The following is a 20770-nucleotide window of genomic DNA, read 5'->3' on the forward strand; positions in this document are numbered from 1 at the left end:
GCCGCTGAGCGGGCGGCAGAAGGAGCTGTGCCGGAGGAAGCCGCACCTGCTGCCCAGCGTCCGCGACGGCGCCCGCCTCGGCCTCCGCGAGTGCCGCAGCCAGTTCCGCCACGAGCGCTGGGACTGCGCCCTCGGCCCGGCCCCGGCGCCCGCCGCCTACGAGCTGAGCAGCGGTGAGTCGTGCCGTGCTCCGGGCCGGGCTGCAGGGGCAGAGAAGCAGTCCGGGGCTGATGAAGCCGCTGGCGGCCGGAGCAACGCGGGTTGTGGCAGGTGTCGCGTTGTGCTGCGAGGTGGAGCCCGGGCTTGCTGCTTCCGCGCTGTGGGCGACGCGGCTTGGTGCTGAGCTGCACCCAGTGCCAGACCGGCCCTCGGGTCCCCGCGCTGCTCCCCGCTGCGCCCCTGGGTGCTGAGCAACCGCACACACGTCAGGAACCAGGTTTCCCTGGCCAACCGCGGGGTCAGGTTCCTGTGCTTGGCAAGACGTAAAGGCTTAGGGGGGGAAATGGCAGGTGGTGGGCTGATATATGGCCACAGAAGACCATGGCTGCTCCAAACTGTATAGTGTGGTAGCCAAAATGGTATGCAGAGTATTAAGTGTGGACACTCAAACCCCTGGTTGGCGAGGGAAACCTGTACTGCCGTAAAGGCTGACCCAACTTTCTAGAGTCCTCTCAAATTGTGCTGTGCAAAATATTCTTGGGGGTACAGTCTCCTTCCAGCCTCCTGATGCGGTGGAGCCAGAGCAACCTCTTTTTGATTAGTGGTTTGTAAGCATGTCAGGCCTGTGTGTGCCAGCACCCCCATGTTTGGCATTTTTTGTCTTCCCACTTTTTATCCCCCCTAATACAAATAAGGAAAAGCCAACTTTTGATGATGGACTTGTATGTCGGTTTGCTTCCAAAGCTGTTGTACTACTTAACAATGCTACCAATCAAATATCTTAGTAATGTTAAATACATAAAAGCTATTCTCTGTACCTGTCATTTAAGGCCTCAGGTAAGTGAGACCTTCAAACAGGAGCCTGTCTTTACCTGTATGCAAAGGCAGTGGAAACTGGCTATATGAAGCCCGGAGTAGGGGCAAGTTGCCTATATTAGGTGAAAATATCAGAGGACTTGGTGTTGCAGGAAGTACCTCCTGTGTGCTAAGGCCATGTAGTGCCTCACTGACTTCCATGCAATTGCTTCTGCAGACTGTCAGGTATGTGTGTGATTTGCATTGTTACAGAGGGCTGCTGGTTTGGGCTAACAGTTCGTTAAGAATTCATTTAGATTATTGTAAGATATACTTTTACTACAGTGTATTTTAAGTATAATTGTCTTGCTTCACGTGCTTACATCTCTATGCTGTTCATACCAGTACACCCAGCTCTGTTAGAAGCTTGCGGAAGTAGGGCTGGAAGGGGCCTCCAGAGATAAGGATGGGGTCCTCATTTAATATTTCAAAACTGCATTTTGTTTCTATGTAATATTAACTCTGTGGTGTAATATAATAGAAAGTAAAACATTGATGCAAATTCTGAAAGGATGCTTCTTTTAAACAGATGTCCTTGAAGCTTTAATCTGTGTGACTAGTCCCATGGACCCAAAATGAAGACAGTGATCCTGTAGACACTTTTAAATGACAGGGTCACCTTGGCATATGGATAAGCTTCCACTAGGACAAAGGTAGCCCCAGAGTTTTTATGCTTTCCCCCCTGCCATACTAGCCTAACAGATTTGTGGTTGAAATACCCATGTAGCTCTGGTCTCTTAGTTGTATTTTCAACTTCTTGCAGCTGCCCGCAACTTTTTGTTATAATTAGAAAAGCTTCCAGGTTGTTCACTCAGAATAGGATAGGGTCTAGCTTGGTACAAAGGCATTTAAAGCTTGGTGTCTCCCTAATCCAAAGCATCTCTTTTAACTTATTCAAATGAATATTAATGGTGAAAAGCAGTGAAGGTAGCAAAAGCATTTTCCACTGGAACATATTTCTGAAATTGTGTATGGCAAGAAAAATCCATTTTCTGACTAGTTCTTCAAGTAGTTACCAAAATAACATGCACTCTAGATGATTTTGTAGTAACATAAAATGAGTGACGCAACCCTGCAAAAGTCATTTAACTTGACTACATTTATTTCCATTGAATTAATAGCTTATGAGATTTGGCTCCTAAAAGCCAGCTGTGAAAAGTAGCAAGAAGATGGTGTGGTTAAATTAACATTTCCATGCATTCTTTTATAGGCACCAAGGAGACTGCATTTATATATGCAGTGACAGCAGCAGGCCTTGTGCATTCTGTGACTCGATCATGCAGTGCAGGAAATATGACTGAATGCTCCTGTGATACCAAATTGCAGAATGGTGGCTCAGCCAGTGAAGGCTGGCACTGGGGTGGCTGCTCTGATGATATTCATTATGGAATGTCATTTAGCAGAAAGTTCCTAGATGGCCCTACCAAGAACATAACTGGAAAAGATGGGAGTGGACTGCTGGCAATGAATCTGCACAATAATGAGGCTGGGAGGCAGGTATGTACGACAATTTACACTTGGAACCAAAGACTCCTTAGATTTATGCTGCCAAAAACGGCATTACTATAATTAGGCAAGATCCTGACAACAAGTATGTATTGGGCTAAGGGCAAGAATCGGGTTAACACCTCCAAAGCAGTTAAATTCAAAGCTGAAACCTATATTACTTTCTGTCCATCTTGCTTCACAGTTAAATTAAATAAATAAAACCCCACAAAATGAGTACAATTAAGACATTTATCTTGGATGTCCATCATCTAGTGAGTTTTAACCACTTCCTGCTCAGAAGAATGGTTAGGGCTTGATTTCTTTTCTGTTCTTTAGAGAAGGCTGCATTTTTAGTCCTTTCTGATACTGAATGATGACACACCAGACTTGCAGACTTAGTTTGTTCTGTTCATTTATTACATAAATGCTGTCTTGTTTGTTGTTCATGATTAACTACATGCTGTTATTAAAAGACTGTTTCGAAGCAGGTGATGATTATATAGGGCCTGATTCTGAGAGATCCCTGGGTGAGTGCTGTAAACAGGCTACTACATGAGACTGGTGCTAGTACTACCACAACCTACTTGTAAAGGAAGGAGCTACAACTTTTATTTTGCCTAATCTCATCATTGTTAAGCATGATCTGAAAACATTACTGGATTGAGCTCCTTAGGGAGCTGAGGTAAAAGAACCTCCTTATTTCTGGAGTCTTGATTTGGTTTCTCCCTACTTGAGCAGGGATGGTTCTGAGCTAGCAAAGTCTACAACCAAGGTGGGAAATGATTAATGGGATTAAGCAACAGTTGACATTTGGATTGCAATTTTGGAATAAGGCTAGTCAGTTCTGCCAAATCTTGCTGCAGGTGTTGAGGTTCTCCAACCTCTATTCATGCTGGCTAATATCTGACTCTGAAATCAGTGGGATGGTTTTCAGAGTGAGGTGTAATTCTGTGTGAAGGTGTCAGAATCTATCCCAGTGGGAAACCTAGAGCTCACAGGACCTTACAGAATGCTGTTCTTCAGTACAGCATAGGACAAAGACACTAAAGCAGTAGCATAACTAGGGCTGCACAAGAAGGACACTTGCCAAGCTAGGAGGGGTGTCGGGATCACCCCCACCCTCTGAGTCCAGGCCCCAGCAGCATTGCCAACAAAACAATTCCTGGCTGCTGTTTCTTTAGGAGCAACAGAGCCACGGTGGACCAAGTTCATGCAATGGCAGCAGCTTAACTGGGACTGTTTTGGAGTCCCATCATGGCAAAGCTGTTGGGGCATGGACTCTGGCAGTTAGAGGTCACTTGCGGCACTGCTCCAGAATGGCTTACTCCAGCGTTTTAAGACTGCTGTTCCTTGGTGTGGGTAAGGCAGCTGCTTCTTCCTCCCTGCTCTTGAACCTATGCCCCTGCAACTCCCTGGCTCCTTGTTTTCAACCTGTGCCATGTGCCCCTGGAACCCTGCTCTCAGCACCTGCGCCCCCACCTCCCTGCTCTTGGAACCATGTGCCCCTCCCACTCCTTCCTGCAGGGTTTGCCCCAGGCACCAACCCAGCTTGTTAGGCCATCTGTAGATCATGTCGTATTTACTCAAATATAAGATGACCCTGATTTATAAGACGACCTCACCAATAATTAGATTCTATATATGGAAAACTTATGAATTTGTTATAATTTTCCAAGTATAGAATCTAAGTATTGGAGCGCTGTCTTGAATTCCCCTTCCCGCTCACTGCTAAAGCAGAGAAAGCAGTGGCTGGAGTACAGGGGAAAGCCAGGTAGCCCCTCTGCCTTCTGCCTCACCCCCTTCCCTCTTTTTTGCTGCCCTGCCACAGCCTTCCTGCACCTCTCCAGTCTCTGCTCCTTCCTGCCTCCCTAACTCCCCAGACTTTGCCTCCCTTTTTACTGTCAGAAACTCCTTGGACTGCTCTGTCCACAAGCACAGAGCATGGAAGTTCAGCCCTTGCCTGGCCATGCAGCAGTATTGGCACTGCTGATTTGGGCAGGTAGGCAATGCAGCAGTGTTGGTGCTGCTGAGCTGACTGGACAGATTAAGGAGTTTCCATGTGGTTTGTGCCCAGGTGACACTCCAGCTCAACCTGGAGTTGAGGTGTACCTGACAGTAAGGGGGTAGGAGTGGGGTGCAGGAGGCCAGGGGAGGGCAGAACCTGCAGAGGAGAGGGCAGGAGGCTGCTGTGGGTCTAACTCTGGCTGTGACCCAGGCTCAGGGCCAGTCGGAGCTGTAGTAGCTGCCTGCTTCCTCCTCCCCCCCCTCTATTTTGTATACAAATATAAGACAAGGGGCTTTTCCCCCATGCTAATTGGAGGGGAAACTTATTCCAGTAAATATGGTAATTTGATGTGCACCATTAACATGTATTTGCATATACTGGTATGCTCTCATTCTTAAGTTTTATAGTAAATTAAATGATTTTGAAGCATTTAAAGTTCTTCAGCCATATTACTTGCAGCTATGTACTTGTTTTTAAATATCCACAAAAGAAATATGCAGAGCATTTGGTGACTTCCAATAAAGTGAATAGTTTGTAACATAGCTGCAAGCTGTAGGATAAAGCAAATACTGTGGCTGTTGTCCAAAGTGAAAGAGAAAGCAACATTCCTATTGTTGGAAATCCTAGCTATTGATATTACCAAGGCTAAAATTTAGCAACAAGTTGCTCTGATTCTTTCTTAGTTTCAGAATCCTTAAAAAGATTGTTAGAAAGAATTGAAGCTATTGTTCTGGGACAATGATGTTTTGGGAGATGTATTGCTATCCTATGACCCTTCATAATGAAAGGCATCAGAAACATGATGATCTTACAAAAAGAAGTGTCTTTTTGAGACCGTACTTCTGGAATTTATGTAACTACATTTGTTTGGAACAGCTCTTCATATTGATTTTTTTTTTTTGTTTGGTAAGCGTAAAATTCTCCAAATTCCTTTCCCATCTCAAGTCAGAGCCCTATTTAAGTTTCTCTATCCCATAGTTTCACCAAGATGTTGAACTTAAAGTAGAGGAAGGATTCTGTGACTTGAGGATCATGGAAGAGGGGTAGCTCAGATTTTTCAGGGGCAGAGTCTACACCTTGGGAGAGAAAGTTTTAATTCTCTGCTGTCCGTCTTGGGTAGATCACTCAAGCCTATATCAACAGGATCTGTTTACTGAAATCCTCCATTTAAAATACTATATGCAGGATGAATACATTTAAGTAAAATCACCATTTTTAATTAGATTGTAGATTTCCATATAATGTGTACTATGAATCTAGGCAACTATTTCCCCTGGTGCTTTATCATGCACTGCTGTCTCTGGTTCTGCCTATTGTCAAACTTGGAAATAAGAAGAGGAAGACATTGTGGAGGGGATCCCTCGGGGCCACAATCAACAGCAGTGGGAGTCACCCCTGGAGTAGGGGGGAGAGGTTGGGGGGACAGGGCATGCTTGAGAGTGGTGCCATGAAAGCAGATGGACATGCTCTTAAAAGTCTCTAAAAGTGAGATCCACAATAGCCAGCACATGACATGGGAAGCTGCTTGAAGTGAGGAAGCTACTACTTTATGAGCCCAAGTCCTAAATGTTGATCCTCTAAACCCCTGTTAAGTACCCCCTTGCCCTAGAGACACCATCTAAAGTTCTTTGAGTATGTCTAAAGCTGTGTACATTTGGATGGCACCAAGTGGCTGCGTACCCAGCTTGTGCATAAATCCTATCAGAATCCACAAAATAGATGGGGGAGCTGATGCCTTCAGGACCAATCCAGTAGGCAGTCCTAGATCACATCTACTGGACTGGGACCTGCGTTCATGCAGGATGTGATAGATGCAGGGTCAATTTCTATCTCTTTCTGAGGAGGCTCAAACCTACATCTCGTATTCCAAAACGGTACTCAAACCTCTCCTCTACTCTAGGATAGGACTTTCTTAACTTTTCATATGGGAATTGTTCCACTTCCTATAAATATTCTTTGGGCCAGACAGGGATAAGGAGACGCTTTGAATTTGCAGCCTGGTGGTTAGACCGCTTTCCTGGGATATGGGAGAGTTGGTTTCAAATCATTGCTCCTGGAAATATCTGAATGAAGTGGGAGGAAATAATTCTACTACATCTCGCAGGACAAATATACTTTGTCATTTGTGATGTGATCTGATAATACTAAATGAGGGCCATATATTGGGACCTACCAAATTTGAGGGGGCTGCCCCCTGATTTTAGGGGTCACAGTGAGGGTCTGGCATCCACTTTGCAAACAGAGAACAACAGGGACCTGCCCCCTACCCCACATGGCTCTGGCCAGGGGACCCTGGTGCCCCTGCCACTCAGCTGATTAGCTATGCAGGCTGCTTACCATGCGGCCCTGCTCCTCACCACTGACTGGCTGCAAGGGAATGTCTGTCATGCAGGCCCACCCCTCACTGCCAATTGGAGAGGGGCCAGGCCACATGACAGGCAGACCTCAAAGCCAATCAGCAGCAAGGAGCAGGGCAGCAGCCCTCTAGGGAGCAAGCACTTTATTTTCCCTGGGTTTTCTTTTTCCTATTGAAATCCAAGAAGTCTGCAGATCCCTTGCCATATATGGTGTGCCCACATGGTGCAATGTACCAGTGTGTAGAGATGCTTGTATTGGATCAAGAATCGGAAGCGGTATAACTGCAGTGGCATGGACCAACTAGTTCAGATGGAGTTCTGTTTGATATAACCATTCTGCTTCCAGGATCCAACCTAGTGTAGCTACACAACACACCGGTGTGCTCCATAGACATACAGGCCTGTCTGGAGCTAGCAGTATTAGACACTCAAACTTTTAAAAAGTTTGGCCTTTGTTATAGAACTTTATTTCATGATGGTTTGTTCTTGAAATTGGATTTTATAAGTACTGTTCTTACAGTTTCTTTGTTTTTAATATAGATGAAGCATCCTGTATCATAAAGAATGATACAGGGAGGTGGGGGAAAAAGCATTTAGGTACTCACTGTCTTTAAGTAATTGCATGTCTACATGTGCAATTAATACAAAACAATAATCTCCAGAGTGTATTGCCATTTGAATGTGTGCCTGGGAGCACAGCATATTGAGCTGGGTCAGAGCTGCCCTGGCTGGCAGGGGGCCTGGAGGGTCAGCCTGTCAGCCCAGGCTGCTCCCTGTGGCTCAATGTGCTATGGAGGGGTAGGCTGGGGCATGAAGGTGTTTTCATTGTGGGAATAGTTGGCAGGCAACCTCCACACTGAAGCACCCTTGTGCCCCTGCTAGCTGGAACAGCATCTACACATGCACTGCTGCAGAGTTTCTTTTACTCCACTGCAGGATAGTACTTGTAAATACAAATGCTATCCTGCTGTACAGTAAATTAGTTTACTGCAGCCTAATAGGGGTGCATGTGTGGACACCAAGGTGTTTACTGCACAGCTAACTATTCTATTGTGTAGTAAACATCTTGTGGAGATGCACCCACTGGTTGCAGTAGGGGGAAGAACTGTGGTTACACAGATAAATTGTGCAGTCCTCAAACGCATGTATCATTCCTTTTACTGAGGCTATGCATGTGTATAAAGTCTCAAGATTAAGGCCTATAACTTGTGTAACATGCTTTGAGAAGGAAAAAAGCTAATGTTGGGTATAACCATTCTTTCCCCTTAACTTTTGCATGTTTCACAGCACAAAGGTTAGGCTTTTAGGTATAGGATAGGATGTATAGGTATACAAACATTCATATTAATAAATACTATCCTATGGGAGAATAACAGAAAATCATTTAAATGAAAATATGTAGTAGATTTCTCTATTTGTGTGTGTATACACAAATACATAACTGTTTACTTCTTTTCCTTGTTTATTTCTTGAAACAACAGCAAAAATCATTTTCAAGACTTCAGTACTTTTTCAGGTTTCCCTATGGCAAGTTTTAGTTACAATTTTCTGCATGCACATAAACCCACTCACCTAGTGCTCTTCTCTCCTTCTCTTCATGGATTTGATTTTTCTTAGGCTCTGTGGAATGGTGTCTGAAATCTTTATAGGTCACACAAGCTCTTTGAAGTCCATCACTAGTTTGACAGTTTGAGTCCTCTTCAAGTATTTACAATGGAAATCTGTAGTTCATACACCATGTGGCAAGTTTTAGCTTCCTTCTACTGCAGCAAAGGAACAGAGCCTGCAGTCTCTTCAATAACTTTTTAAAATACCTGGAATATAATCCTTAGAGCAGACCTTTGTAGTCCTGTGGAGTTCTACTACAGGCAACCCCCTGTTAATGCTTCTTTGCTTGGAACCGTTTCACTATAACGCTCATTTTGAAATTGATACCTGATTTCACTTAGTGCTTAGCAAGTTTCACTATAACACTTGTGGTTGCCGTACATTTGGTTTCACTTAATGCTAGATTCACTTAACGCTTGCTTTTTCAGGGACCAAATGAGAGTGCTAAGCAGGGATTGCCTGTATGGAGTTCCTTCTTTCCAGCTCCTGCTTCTCATCACAAAGATCATTACTTTCAGGAAAAGTTTCAGAAACAAAAGTGTAATTTTTACATGGCATTCATTGACCTAACTTAAAGCTTTTGACACTAAATGTTTCACTTCACTAAAAATGTGTGTACACCTTTTGGATGTTCCACATCCAGAGGTGTCACTTGGTGCTGCCATGATGGGATGATGGCTGAGTAGTGGAAAATGGCAAGATACTGGACCACTCTTTGGTCACACATGGTGCCAGATGTGTTCTGGCTTCCATGCTCTTTCCATGGTGGTTTTTATTGGTTGTGCCAGTAGAAGCATCTTGTGATACTGACGACATTTATTCAGTTTTGCACTGAAGGAAAATGTTTAGTTTTTGTTTGCTGTTGGGTTCTTTTTCCAGCCTGTAGCACTTCAGTAGCAGCAGCATTTCATGTAAAGTAGCAGAACTTTTCACCGGAAAGCTCCTCTTTGACGACATTCAGTTCTTCTCTCTGCTTACACAGCCTATTACTGAGGTTTTACAATCAGTTTAAAGAAACTGCCCTAATCTGTGCTGATGGTTGCACATGTCCATCTGGTTATTACAATTTAACAGTACTTCTTAAGTTCATGTAGAGGTTTAGCATACAAGGTAAGCTACCATATAAAAGTGACTAATCCCTCTTAATAAAGGGGACTAATAAATGTGTATTTTAGAATAGTGTCCTATCAACTGTAGGACCACAGAGAGATGAATTTATACATTAAGCTGGCATCAGTTGGGCAGCTGTGCTGTCAGTTCTCTTATCTTGTTAGGCCTGGATGACCTACTGCCGCCACTTACAGTGCAACTGGAACTGACTGAGTTGTCTTCAGCCTGTTTTTTTGCTATTAAACAGCAGGACAACCTTCCCAATATCAAAATCCCTAGTTGTCAGATGTTCAGCATTTAAATGTTTATGTTCTTAAGTTCAGCTTTACTGGTTGGACACCTTGTTCATATGGCTGATTTGAGAGTGCAAGGCCATATTTTATGGTCAGCTAAAGGAAAGCAACTGTTACCATAGTTGCCAGTACAAATGGTATAAAGAGATATCTTAACATCCAATTTGAAAGGAGTCTGTGTTGACACACCAACAGTTGAGAAGCAACAACCTACAACAAAGCAAGATGGTAGCTGATCTGTAATTTCTGTTGGATTTCTCTCACAGGGTGACTCTAGGAGTAGCCTGTCAAACTGCTTGCCCATGATAGAGGTTGTACAGATAGCTTCAAATAACTAAGGACTGGGCCTAGTGCCCATCACAGCCTATATATGGATAATTTTAGCTCATCCAGCAGAATCACCCTGCCTGATTGTGACAAGTATGCAAGGACTCATTCCCCAAAAGAAGAACTCTATAAATTCCACATTTTCTTCCATTATTTACACTTCATAGGCTATGATGCAAAAATATAGGTTATGTCTGTATAAAATATAACACAACTTGATCTCGGTCTCCTTGGGAACTGCACAACCATACTACAAACTAGTAAGGGACAGTAGTAGTTAGGATGATGCTCTTTTGTAAGTGGCTGTGATATTCACATCTTTCAAGTCTTGTTTCTCTTCCATACCACTCTTTATTTGTTGCCAGATTATTTGTATTGTAACAAGGGCCTTTTCCTTTCAAAGCCAAATCTCTCATCTCAGTGGAGTCTTAATGCTGAATATGACAACTGCCCAATCATTCCTCAAAAACAGATTCTGAAGAAACAATTGTATTTCTGCAATTATAACTATAGGAATAAATATTAAAATTGGGTGGTGCCTAAAAAATACAAATGTATGCGGTAATTGTATTATTGGTTTTTGGTTTTTATTTCTTTTTTTAGCATGTTACTAGAACAGAATATCAAATCTGCAGTACCCAGGAGTGCTTTGGGGTATGGATTGTAATACCCCATTTCTGCCGTTTGGGTGTGCTTACCATTGTTGTCACTTTGGACCCCGGGTGGCTCCCTTCTCCAGTTGTGGCCCACCAAATCTTAAATGGCTTCTACTTCTGCCCTTCTTTCACTTCACTAGGGGCAGTCTGTAGAAACTAATGGTTTTTGGTAGTGCACACAGACTCTTCCTCTAATGGCTCTGTGAATGTCTTGTTTGTTTGTCTTTGCTGGTAACCTCAACCAACTAGCAATTTCTATTCATTCACCAAAAAATATGCAAGTCCAAGCAAATATGGTCATATCTTTTTTTCCCAAGAATAATTTGTATTCCTCAACTGCCCACTAAAGTCAATAAATCCAGCACCACCCAAATAACCATATTGTAAAGTCCCAGCATAACATTTAAAACAGAAATGATAATTTCTTCTGTTCTGTGTCCACAATTCCTTATTACCTATTGCATTTTGAAGGAGCTGGTACTGTTAAGGCACAAATAAAGACAGTTCTTGGTTTTCACGTATTTATGTGGATGGACCTCTGCCACTGAAGCCACTTGACTCTGAGTGGTTGCAAGGCTTTTATTTGCACTGATCTACCTGCATTAATATGGCCTAGAACAACTCCTGGGGGGAGGGGGAGGGGGGAGGTTCTCTGAGAAGCTCTGAGGAAGGTGTTAAATTACTACTTCTCCCCTCCTTTTTTTTTAATAAATGTTGGGGTGAGGAAGGCATATGATTGACTGGGGTTAGTATTTGTGAACATTGTGGAGGAAGTGGTTCTTAGAAGGAAGACTTTTCTTTCTGTTTTAATGCCAAAGTTGTTGTTCCAGTACAGTTTTTCTAAGATCAGAATATTATTTGTAAAGATGTCCAAACGCACTAAACTTGACTAGCTGACTCCTGTCCTTTTTGTGCTTGGTTGCTATGAGGAATACATTCTCTTTTGAACCTTTGTTAAAGCACGCATTAAAATGTATCTACTTTGCTGCATAAAGACTTTAAAGAAAAGTTGCTGGTTCCGGTGGTAATTATCTTAAAATATAGCCCTTCTAAACCCTTCAAACAGTGCTTTGAAACAAGCTCATCTGTATCCATTTTGGTGATTTAAAGATGCATACATTTATTGTTGGAAGCAGGGTGCAGGGGGAAAAGCTGGGCACAATTGACTGCTGTAAAGTGGGCTTTTTACACTAGTGAACAGTGCCTCCATATGAGGGACTGTTAATGTAGAAATTTAAAAAAAAATTAGAAAGACGAGAAAGTAACTTAAAGTCGAAGTGTATGTATTGTTCAGATCTTTTCTTACAGCTGTGCATCAAATGGGTCAATAAAGAAACCTAATTGTTTACTTGTATATTATAACTATCTATAATGGTTTCCTCTGAATCTCTTACATTCATTATCTGCTGAAGCTCTGAGTTGAAGTCCTAGTAGAAAGTTACTACTTTATTTAGTCTACAGTTTTTTGATGCTGATTCCAATATAAACTGCCCAAATTCTTGTCTGTTGCAGAAGTCTAATAAAGGCTGTAGACCCCCTTTGCCCTGCAGACAGGTTTCCAGAAGTCTAGGTCTGGCATCTACAAGGATTTCCAACTTATTCCTCTCCAAGGAGTCATTTTCAAAATATGAAAACATTAACTCTGCTAATAGCTATAAAATATTAAAAAATACAAGAAAATCTGTGTGAGACTATGAAAATGTCCTAACTAATATTTGTGTAATTGGAAAAAAATTACACTTACAACAAAAAGCAAGTATAGCAAACCTACCCTACCTTTCTCAACAGTAAGTTTGATTCTGCAAATATGATAATCACCAGGGACTGTCCCCAAACAACTGAATCTAAATGAGCTGCATGTATTTAGATACTATAAATCCCCTCCCATTCAGATCTGCGTGGCTGAACATTACCACTATGTTCCCCAAGAGATAGCTGTGTTTCAGTGGTGAGAAAAGCAACAAAGCAAGCATACTTTTTAGTAATTTGGAATCCTTCAGGGTACAAAATAAGACATAAATATATTTTTTCACTATTACTATTAGAAGCCTAACAACCTGTTTGGTCTTGTCCATGTACTTGGGCTCAGCACCTCTGAAACAGGCTGTGGGTGTGTCTCAAATTGGACACTGAGAATGGGAGATCACCTTGTAAAATATATTCCTCTCTATATATCCCATTTCCCCATTGGTCAAGTAGGGATAATCATCCTAGCCAAAGTTGTTGGAGGCTTATGGATCATCATTGCCTAGAAGTTTTCCTAGTGAATGGAGAATAGGCCTAAATAATGTTCCTGACTTGTTTTCAGGCTGTAGCAAAGTTGATGTCAGTGGACTGCCGCTGTCATGGAGTTTCTGGGTCCTGTGCTGTGAAAACTTGTTGGAAAACTATGTCACCATTTGAAAAAGTTGGCCGTTTTTTAAAAGATAAATATGAAAACAGTATACAGATATCGGACAGACTGAAAAAAAAGATCCTCAGGAAAGAAAAAAACCATCGAAAAATACCTGTCCACAAAGAAGATCTACTCTACATAAACAAGTCTCCTAATTATTGTGTTGAAGATCGTAAACTGGGAATCCGCGGGACACAGGGAAGGGAATGCAACCGCACATCGGAGGGACCTGATGGATGCAATCTCCTCTGCTGTGGGCGTGGCTACAACACCCATGTGGTCAGGCATGTAGAAAGATGTGAATGCAAGTTTGTTTGGTGCTGCTACGTACGATGTAGGCGGTGTGAAAGCATGACTGATGTACATACCTGCAAATAAGCCTATCTACCTTGGAGAACAACGCAAAAACATGCTGCAAAGTAGTACTCATTTTTCCTGTGTGGGACTTACAAGGACGGCAGCTTGTCTGAGCGATTAAAGAAGTGCCCTATTTCAAATATTTTGGTTATTAACTAAAAAAGAATTGTAAGATGATTAGTAGCCTGCACAAAATGATAGAAGCAACAGCAAAAAACTTCTGGTTCTCCAAAGAGTCTGGGTAGCTGGATGACATATATGAATGCATCAGTGTGTGGCTAACAGCAGATATTAAACTTTTAAAGTGAGCGACAGCCATGGCACAGTTAGGATCAAGAACAGTATTAAAAGTGTTATATGGTGGAGTAAAAACAAGGAGATCTTAGTAGTTAGAGGCCGCAAGGATACTGGACATTTAAAAAGTGTCAGATGTAATCCTTTCTCCCATATTTTTAAGAATGGAGGCTGTCAACAGGATAGATACACACGTGTGTGACTCCTTCCTGTAAACTGCTGAACGAAATGTGGTAGCAAAGCTCTAAGTTGAGTATACAGTGTTTGCAAAACAAGTGTGTAGAGAGGCTACCACATACTATAAAGAAGCTCAGCAACATAAGTAAAGCCAATGAAGCCCCCATGGTTGGTGGGAACAATGGTATGTTTGGGTTTGTGCCATGCATGGCCAGCTAAAAGATGCTGGAGTACCTTCTGCTAAATGCAAATAGTGTATCGCAGAGGTTCCCAAACTTTTTCTTATTACATATCCCCTTCCAGATTTACCAGCTCCCACATATGCCTAGCAGCAAATAGTTTATCTTTTAACTCCTTAAATGCCAGTTGTTATTATAATGAAAATTAAATCTGCCATTACACAATATCTCCCACATACCCCCAGAGATACCTTGCATACTCCCAGGAGTGCATGTGCCAGAGCTTGGGAACCCCTGGTATATATAATAGCAACCATGTTTAGGAGGTTCCCAGGCTCCAATATGCTTAGAAGAACTAAAAGGAGAGTCAGGTGTCTGGGACAGAAATGTGTTCTGGTATCGGAAACAAAATCTCCTGCAGCCAGATCCTTAAGGTTCCATACTCATAAACTGGTTTAAGTGATTGGAAACTGGTTTAAGCCTGTAACAGAACAGAAGTTCAGTGCACATAAACCACTTTCAAAAGCCAAAACCAGTTTAAAATAAACCTGGTTGGATGTAGTATCAAACTTAACTGATTTAGGTCAAACTGGTTTATGGAACTTCTGTCTCAGTTCCCTTCCAAGTTCAAGTTAACTCACAGTCCTCCAGCATCCCAGGATGCTTTGCAGCCCTGGGCTGTGCTGTCTGCTTCAGTGGAGCAGGGACTTCCTCACCCCTCTGCTCCTTAGCCTGCTGCCTGCCTGCATCCTTCAGCCCATAGGGATGGGGGGGCAGGACCCCCAGACCTCCCTAGCCAGGGTCTACACAGCACGTGGGGGGAAGGAAAGCCCTTGTGGTGGGGGCTTTTTGACCCTTGGAAGCCCTCTCCCCTCCCCCTTCTCACCTTCCGATTGCTTCAGCAGTTGCCACAGGAGGGAGGGAGCTTCCCCTCAGGTCCCTAGGGCTGCCTGGGCTGGGGAAGTCAGGCTATGGGAAGCCGCCTGAGGGGGAGGCTCCCCCAAGGTGGGCCAACACCTGGACAGGGGGCTGTGGGGGGACAGCAGGGGGTTGTCTGGGCTGCAATGGCCAGCAGGCTGAGAGACGTGCTGTAGTCCCCCGCCTGCTGGCCTGGGTCAGTGCAGACCTCTCCCACCTGTCCCAGGTGAAAGCTGAATGTCAGCTCAGTTGGTTATCAGTTCAACGTACACAGCTTGGAGGAAGCTGCCTAGATTGAAGTGGTTCTGCCTCAGGCTTTTTGACTGCTTGCACTTAGCCTACATTGCGTATATTGGTGTGACCAGTCAACAAGCCTTCAGCCCCACTGCTTCCTTCATCGGTGGCCTGTGATTAATGAATCACTATTGGCAGCAGGTGGTAGCTCAGTGTTTTTTCTCTCTGTGCCTGTCCACACTCCAATGCGGAATGCAGACCAAAGAAATTTGTCAAAAAGGGAAAGAAACGTCAAAACCTGAACTGTATTTTTCAGCCTTTTTCGTAAGTACAGTACTTAGAACATTTCATTCATTTGTTCCACAACCAATGTTGCTTTAAAGCAAGTTTCTCTTCACAATGTCTTGTATAGCTTGGCTCGCACCATTAAAATATTTAAGCTGTTACCAATAACGTTTTTATACTTTTGGTCCCATTTGATTTTTATGTCCGGGCAAAGCATTAATTTTTTTAATGTAATTTTTAAAAACTGGCTTTAAAAGCAGTGTGCGCAAGGCTTTGTTTTGTTTAAATGTATGGATACGTATTTTTGATAAGACAAAAAAATTATATTTTGTAAATATTTAAATTATGAAAGCTATGTTAAAGGTTCAGAGACCCCTGTATTAAGTTCCTAGAACTAGCATGATAATATTACCTCTGACATTTGTTCATTAAGTCTCTTACTACTGGAGTAGTTTTAAACTGACTTTAATTTGCTTGTGCAGGGGAAAAATTATTTGAGCAAGTACATAAATGATTTATTTCTTATTTTCAGGGGATTTTTATATATTTCAGCTAATATACCGATTATGACACATTGTCAAGAAACTGCTGTTTGGATTTTTTAAAATGATCAACTTAGTGAGTTTCTTTGTATTTTCATTTATGGTACAGAGGAATCCTGGCTCATTACAGCAAATGACAAGATCCCCACTGACTTTAATAAGACTAGGATTTTACCTATGGACATTTCTTACACTAACAGTCATTTTTAAAAACAAATAGGGATGGTAGGGTAAGATCTCCAAAACTACTTTGGGGGATGAATATCTAATTTTCATTGTTTTAATAGTTTAACTTTAATAGTTAAAACTTTGGGTCCAGATCTCAGAGTTTTAAACTTCTGGTTCTCAGCCTTTTGGGACACCTCAGAAAATGCCAGCTTTTAGCTTTCACTTAATTTTTGACTAAGGAAAAATAATAAAGTGATTCTTCTGCTGCAAAGTACTCAGAAAGACTATAGCAGATCAGAAATGTTTTTGGCACTATGGATTTCTATTTGAAACCTCTGGGTTCATCTTGGGTGCCTCAGCTGGAGTACTTTGCCCAGTTCTGGGCACCGCACTTTGAGGAGGATGTGGATAAGCTCAAGAGGGTACAAAGAAGGGCCACCCATATGGTTAAGAGCATGTAGGGTAGGCCCTATGAGGAGCGACTCCAGGAACTGGGCCTGTTTAGTCTGAGCAAAAGAAGGCTGAGAGATGACTTGATAGCTGCTTACAAGCACATCAGAGGGGAGCATCGAGAACTAGGAGAACAACTATTCAGGAGGACACCTCAAGGGAGGATGAGGACCAATGGGCATAAACTAATAGAGAGCAAATGAGAGTAAATGCAGGTTGGACATAAGGAAAAACTTCTCTGTAAAGGTCACCAGAACCTGGAACACACTCCCAGCAGAGACGGTGCAATCACTCCCCTTGGAGGTGTTCAAGATGAGGCTGGATAGGCACCTTGTTGAGCTCATCTGAGCCCAATAACTTCCTGCCCACGTCAAGGGACTGGACTTGATGATCTTACAGGTCCCTTCCAGTTCTATGTTTCTATGATTCTTGTGAATCATGTATAGGTGTTTGTGCACTTAACACCTCCAATTATTGATGTTACAGTAACTGGGGGTGGGGAGCGGAAGGGGTGTGTTATCCATACACATATTTCACTTGGGTCTCTGGCAGACGTTAGAAGAATGGTGTGATTAGGATCTGAGGAATCTGATATCCTGCCCCAAGCATTGTGAGTTCTGCCATACTGGATATGCACAGCAGAGCATACAGTGTTTAGGTTGGCGCATATAATTCCTCATATCCAAATTCTACCTGTGGGTCAGGCAAGAGACAGCCCTGTCCCAGACCTCAGCTGAGGGATTGGGTATAGGCAGCCTCAAGGGAGGAGTCGGAGCTGCTCTCAGCCTGATCCCAAGGATTGGGCTAGAGGTTATCCAAGACCTTGGACTGCTCAGGGACAGTGCTGACCATCAGCTGATTATCTGCATCAGCCCCAAACAGCCCTAGGTCTGGTTCCAGACCCAGCGCTGTCCCAGGCTAGTGCCAACAACCAGGTGATTGTGGGCACTGGCTCTGCAGAGCCTTGGGTTTAGGAAAAGACCTGAGCTGTTCATGGCGTGCTGACAGTCAGGTGAACCAGTGACTGTTTCAGGAGGATCAGGTCCATTAACTTTTACAGCAGGACCATGCAACTGGAAGAGATTTCCCAAGTCATCAAGTCCCTCAGTATGGCATTACAATTCTTCCATCTATGATTGGAATACATAGTTTCTCTTTGAGAATATCATTTCCAAAATCTAAGCACAAATAAAAGGAGAATATAAAGAGATATGCCAAATTAAATAGGGCTGGTTTGCATGATGCTTGTATAATTTGGGATAGGTAGTTAGCCTGAAGTCAGTCACAAGACAGACTAGATATGTACCTTTACAGGTTAAATAAATAAAATTGTGTGTGTGTGTGTGTGTATAGAGAGAGAGAAAGAGAGAGTGCACAAGCATTTGTGAACCCAAGTTCACTTCATCAGATGCTATGAAAGGATGTTCAGAAAGCAGAGTTCAAAAAGGAGAGATAAATTAGAAATTATAAGTGTTGGTACAGCACTTATTGTTGGTGTGTTAGCACTTCCTAGGAAATACCGTTGAGGTTAATTAGAGCTAGCACAAATACAAATTTCTTTTCATCCTTAGAATCTAAAGTGTTATGAAAGATGGCTGTTATTATTCCCATTTTACAGACGGAAAACCTGAGGCAGAGGAAAGGGGAGTGTCTTGCTTGAAGTCAGGGAGACAGCGATAGAACCGGGAACAGAATCCAGATGTGCTAAGTCTCAGTCCAGTTTTCTGTCCATTACTAGGTTAATGCAATTGTTTCCTTATCACCTTATAATGAAAAATGCAGATTGTCAGTTACCACTGCATGGTGACTGACTTTAATATTATTATTTAATATTTATATCAGCACTAAAAAAGCATTCTTCTAAATTCCCCTTCTTTTTTTTTTAACACAAGTGATAATATAAAATAACTAATCAATCAACTAAGCTAAAAAAAAAAAAGCATTTCTAAAACATGGAATGTTGTGGTTTGTATTTCCGGAAAGCAAATGTGATTCTTTGCAGACAGCTAGCAAATTCATCACAGGTGTTAACTCCAATGCATTGACTCATATTTATAATTCAACTCATTTACATTTTATAGCAGTACAGAATGAGATCAGAATCAGTACTTTGGATTACGAGGAGGGTTAAAAACGTGGAATGCAACACTGCAATTCATTTTACCCATATCTGATCACAGCGATTTGTAATAATTCTGGTCCAGGCTGGAATCTGGAATCAAGCAGCTAATTCAAATGCTTTGCTCCTGATGTATGGCAGCTAACATTTAGCTAGTTTTCTCAACAATGGGCTGCAATAAAGAAAGATGCCAGCAGAGTTACTACCTTTTAAGAAGCATGCACATTAATTAGATATACTCCTTAGAAACCAAATAAAAGTCCAAGTCCTTGTCATAACTTCATGGATAACGTAGTTATGCATTTTATTAAATTTGTAATTCGACTTGACCCGAGGAAGTTCAATAGCAAATTTCTTTTCATATACAAGATCAGAATCTGGCTCAGAGTTTGACCATTTTTCAGCTGTGAAGTTAACTTGTTAGAGCTATGTAGTTTTCCCCATTATGACTTAAACATTCATCAGTTTATCAGATTTCTTTTATCATCAAAGTACCAATGTGTGTATGCCAAAATAGTGTTTTTAATGTCCACAAATTTGCAATATACCATTGGGAAATATTTTTGTAACCTCTTTCTAACAGCTCTGAAAATTGTAACCTCTCTATAACAGCTCTGAGAACAGCTGGTAAAAGTTTTTTTTTATGACTACTTCTGTTCTCCACAGCAAAAAAACCCAACAACAAACCAAAACAAAACCCACAAAAACTTGAAATTTTGACCTAAGAGTTAAAAAAAAAATGCAATATAATCTGGTGGGTGATCTTTTTTTTTCTTTGCTAACAGGTACATTGTGCCTCCTGTCAGCTACAGAGAAACAGTTCCATAACTAAAATGATACCACATTCTCTTTCACCAAACAGCTGGCCCTGTAAACCGAGAAACTGAAGTGTCACTGAAAAACAACACAATAGTATTTTTATTTCTAAACAGCATTTTAAGGTGAAGTATATTGTGGTATTGGACAATTATTTGTCCAGCACTAGAAATCTACTTTTAAAATAGCATAACCTTAAGATATTCATACTAGTTTACAATGCGCTAATTAAGAATAATATAAAATAATGCCTGTGCCAAAGAGCTGCAAATTTAAAAATCACCTGTATAAGTGCAGAATAACTTAGCGTGATACCAGCTGATTTTAAATTTATGATGCTTCAGGCCATGTCTAGATGAGCAGGCCACATCCAGGATGAGCACATACACTGCATAAATTTGTGGTGCCATAAACTGCACACCCCAACTGATCTGGACGTGGCCTGAAGCTTCATAAACCAAGAGATTTGCAGTGCCACAAACTGCACGCAGTGAAAGTTAAAATGTGTGCCACACTGCAAATTTGCAGCACACCAGCAAAATTTACACAAAAAAACCCAACAGCAACAGAAGCAGTGTGATGCATGTACAACAAGCATGTACCAGCACAGACAGGGCACATCCAGACGAGTGTGCATGTGCCTCTTGCCCTGTCTAAAACCTCTCTGAGGTGGGGCAAGAGGCATGTGTGGGAATGAAAAAATGTTCCCCACACTGCAAACTTGCAGTACAGGGAGAAAATTAGACCCCTGGATATCCAGGGGTCTAAAAAAACCGAAACTAAAAAAACCAGAGCAGGGCACGGTCCCAGACCATGCCCTGAGGCAACTAGAGGCTGGATCCTCCATGGAGACACTCTGGCTCCCAGAGCGTCTCCTAGGTTGGCCCCTTGCTCTGGTGCTGAAACACCCAGCCGGCCAGGCTGCCTGTTCAGCACCAGGGCTCCAGTGCCAGTGAGTAAGGGGTCGGGGGGGCTGGA

At 42.4% G+C, this 20770-nt stretch overlaps 1 protein-coding gene across 1 annotated transcript in view; it reads left to right on the forward strand.

Annotated features, from left to right (window-relative positions):
• Positions 1 to 14773, forward strand: part of WNT16 (Wnt family member 16) — a 16118-nt gene extending 1345 nt beyond the window's left edge. Inside the window, exons 2-4 of the mRNA XM_019509245.1 lie at positions 1 to 173; positions 2225 to 2511; positions 13167 to 14773. Of these exons, the coding sequence (XP_019364790.1) occupies positions 1 to 173; positions 2225 to 2511; positions 13167 to 13631 (925 nt within the window). The 3' untranslated portion in view covers positions 13632 to 14773. The remainder of the gene's footprint in view (positions 174 to 2224; positions 2512 to 13166) is intronic.
• The last annotated feature ends 5997 nt before the right edge of the window (positions 14774 to 20770 follow it).

Source organism: Gavialis gangeticus, unplaced genomic scaffold (genome assembly GCF_001723915.1).
Source record: "Gavialis gangeticus isolate Ggan-Ray unplaced genomic scaffold, GavGan_comp1, whole genome shotgun sequence".
Taxonomy (NCBI): domain Eukaryota; kingdom Metazoa; phylum Chordata; order Crocodylia; family Gavialidae; genus Gavialis; species Gavialis gangeticus.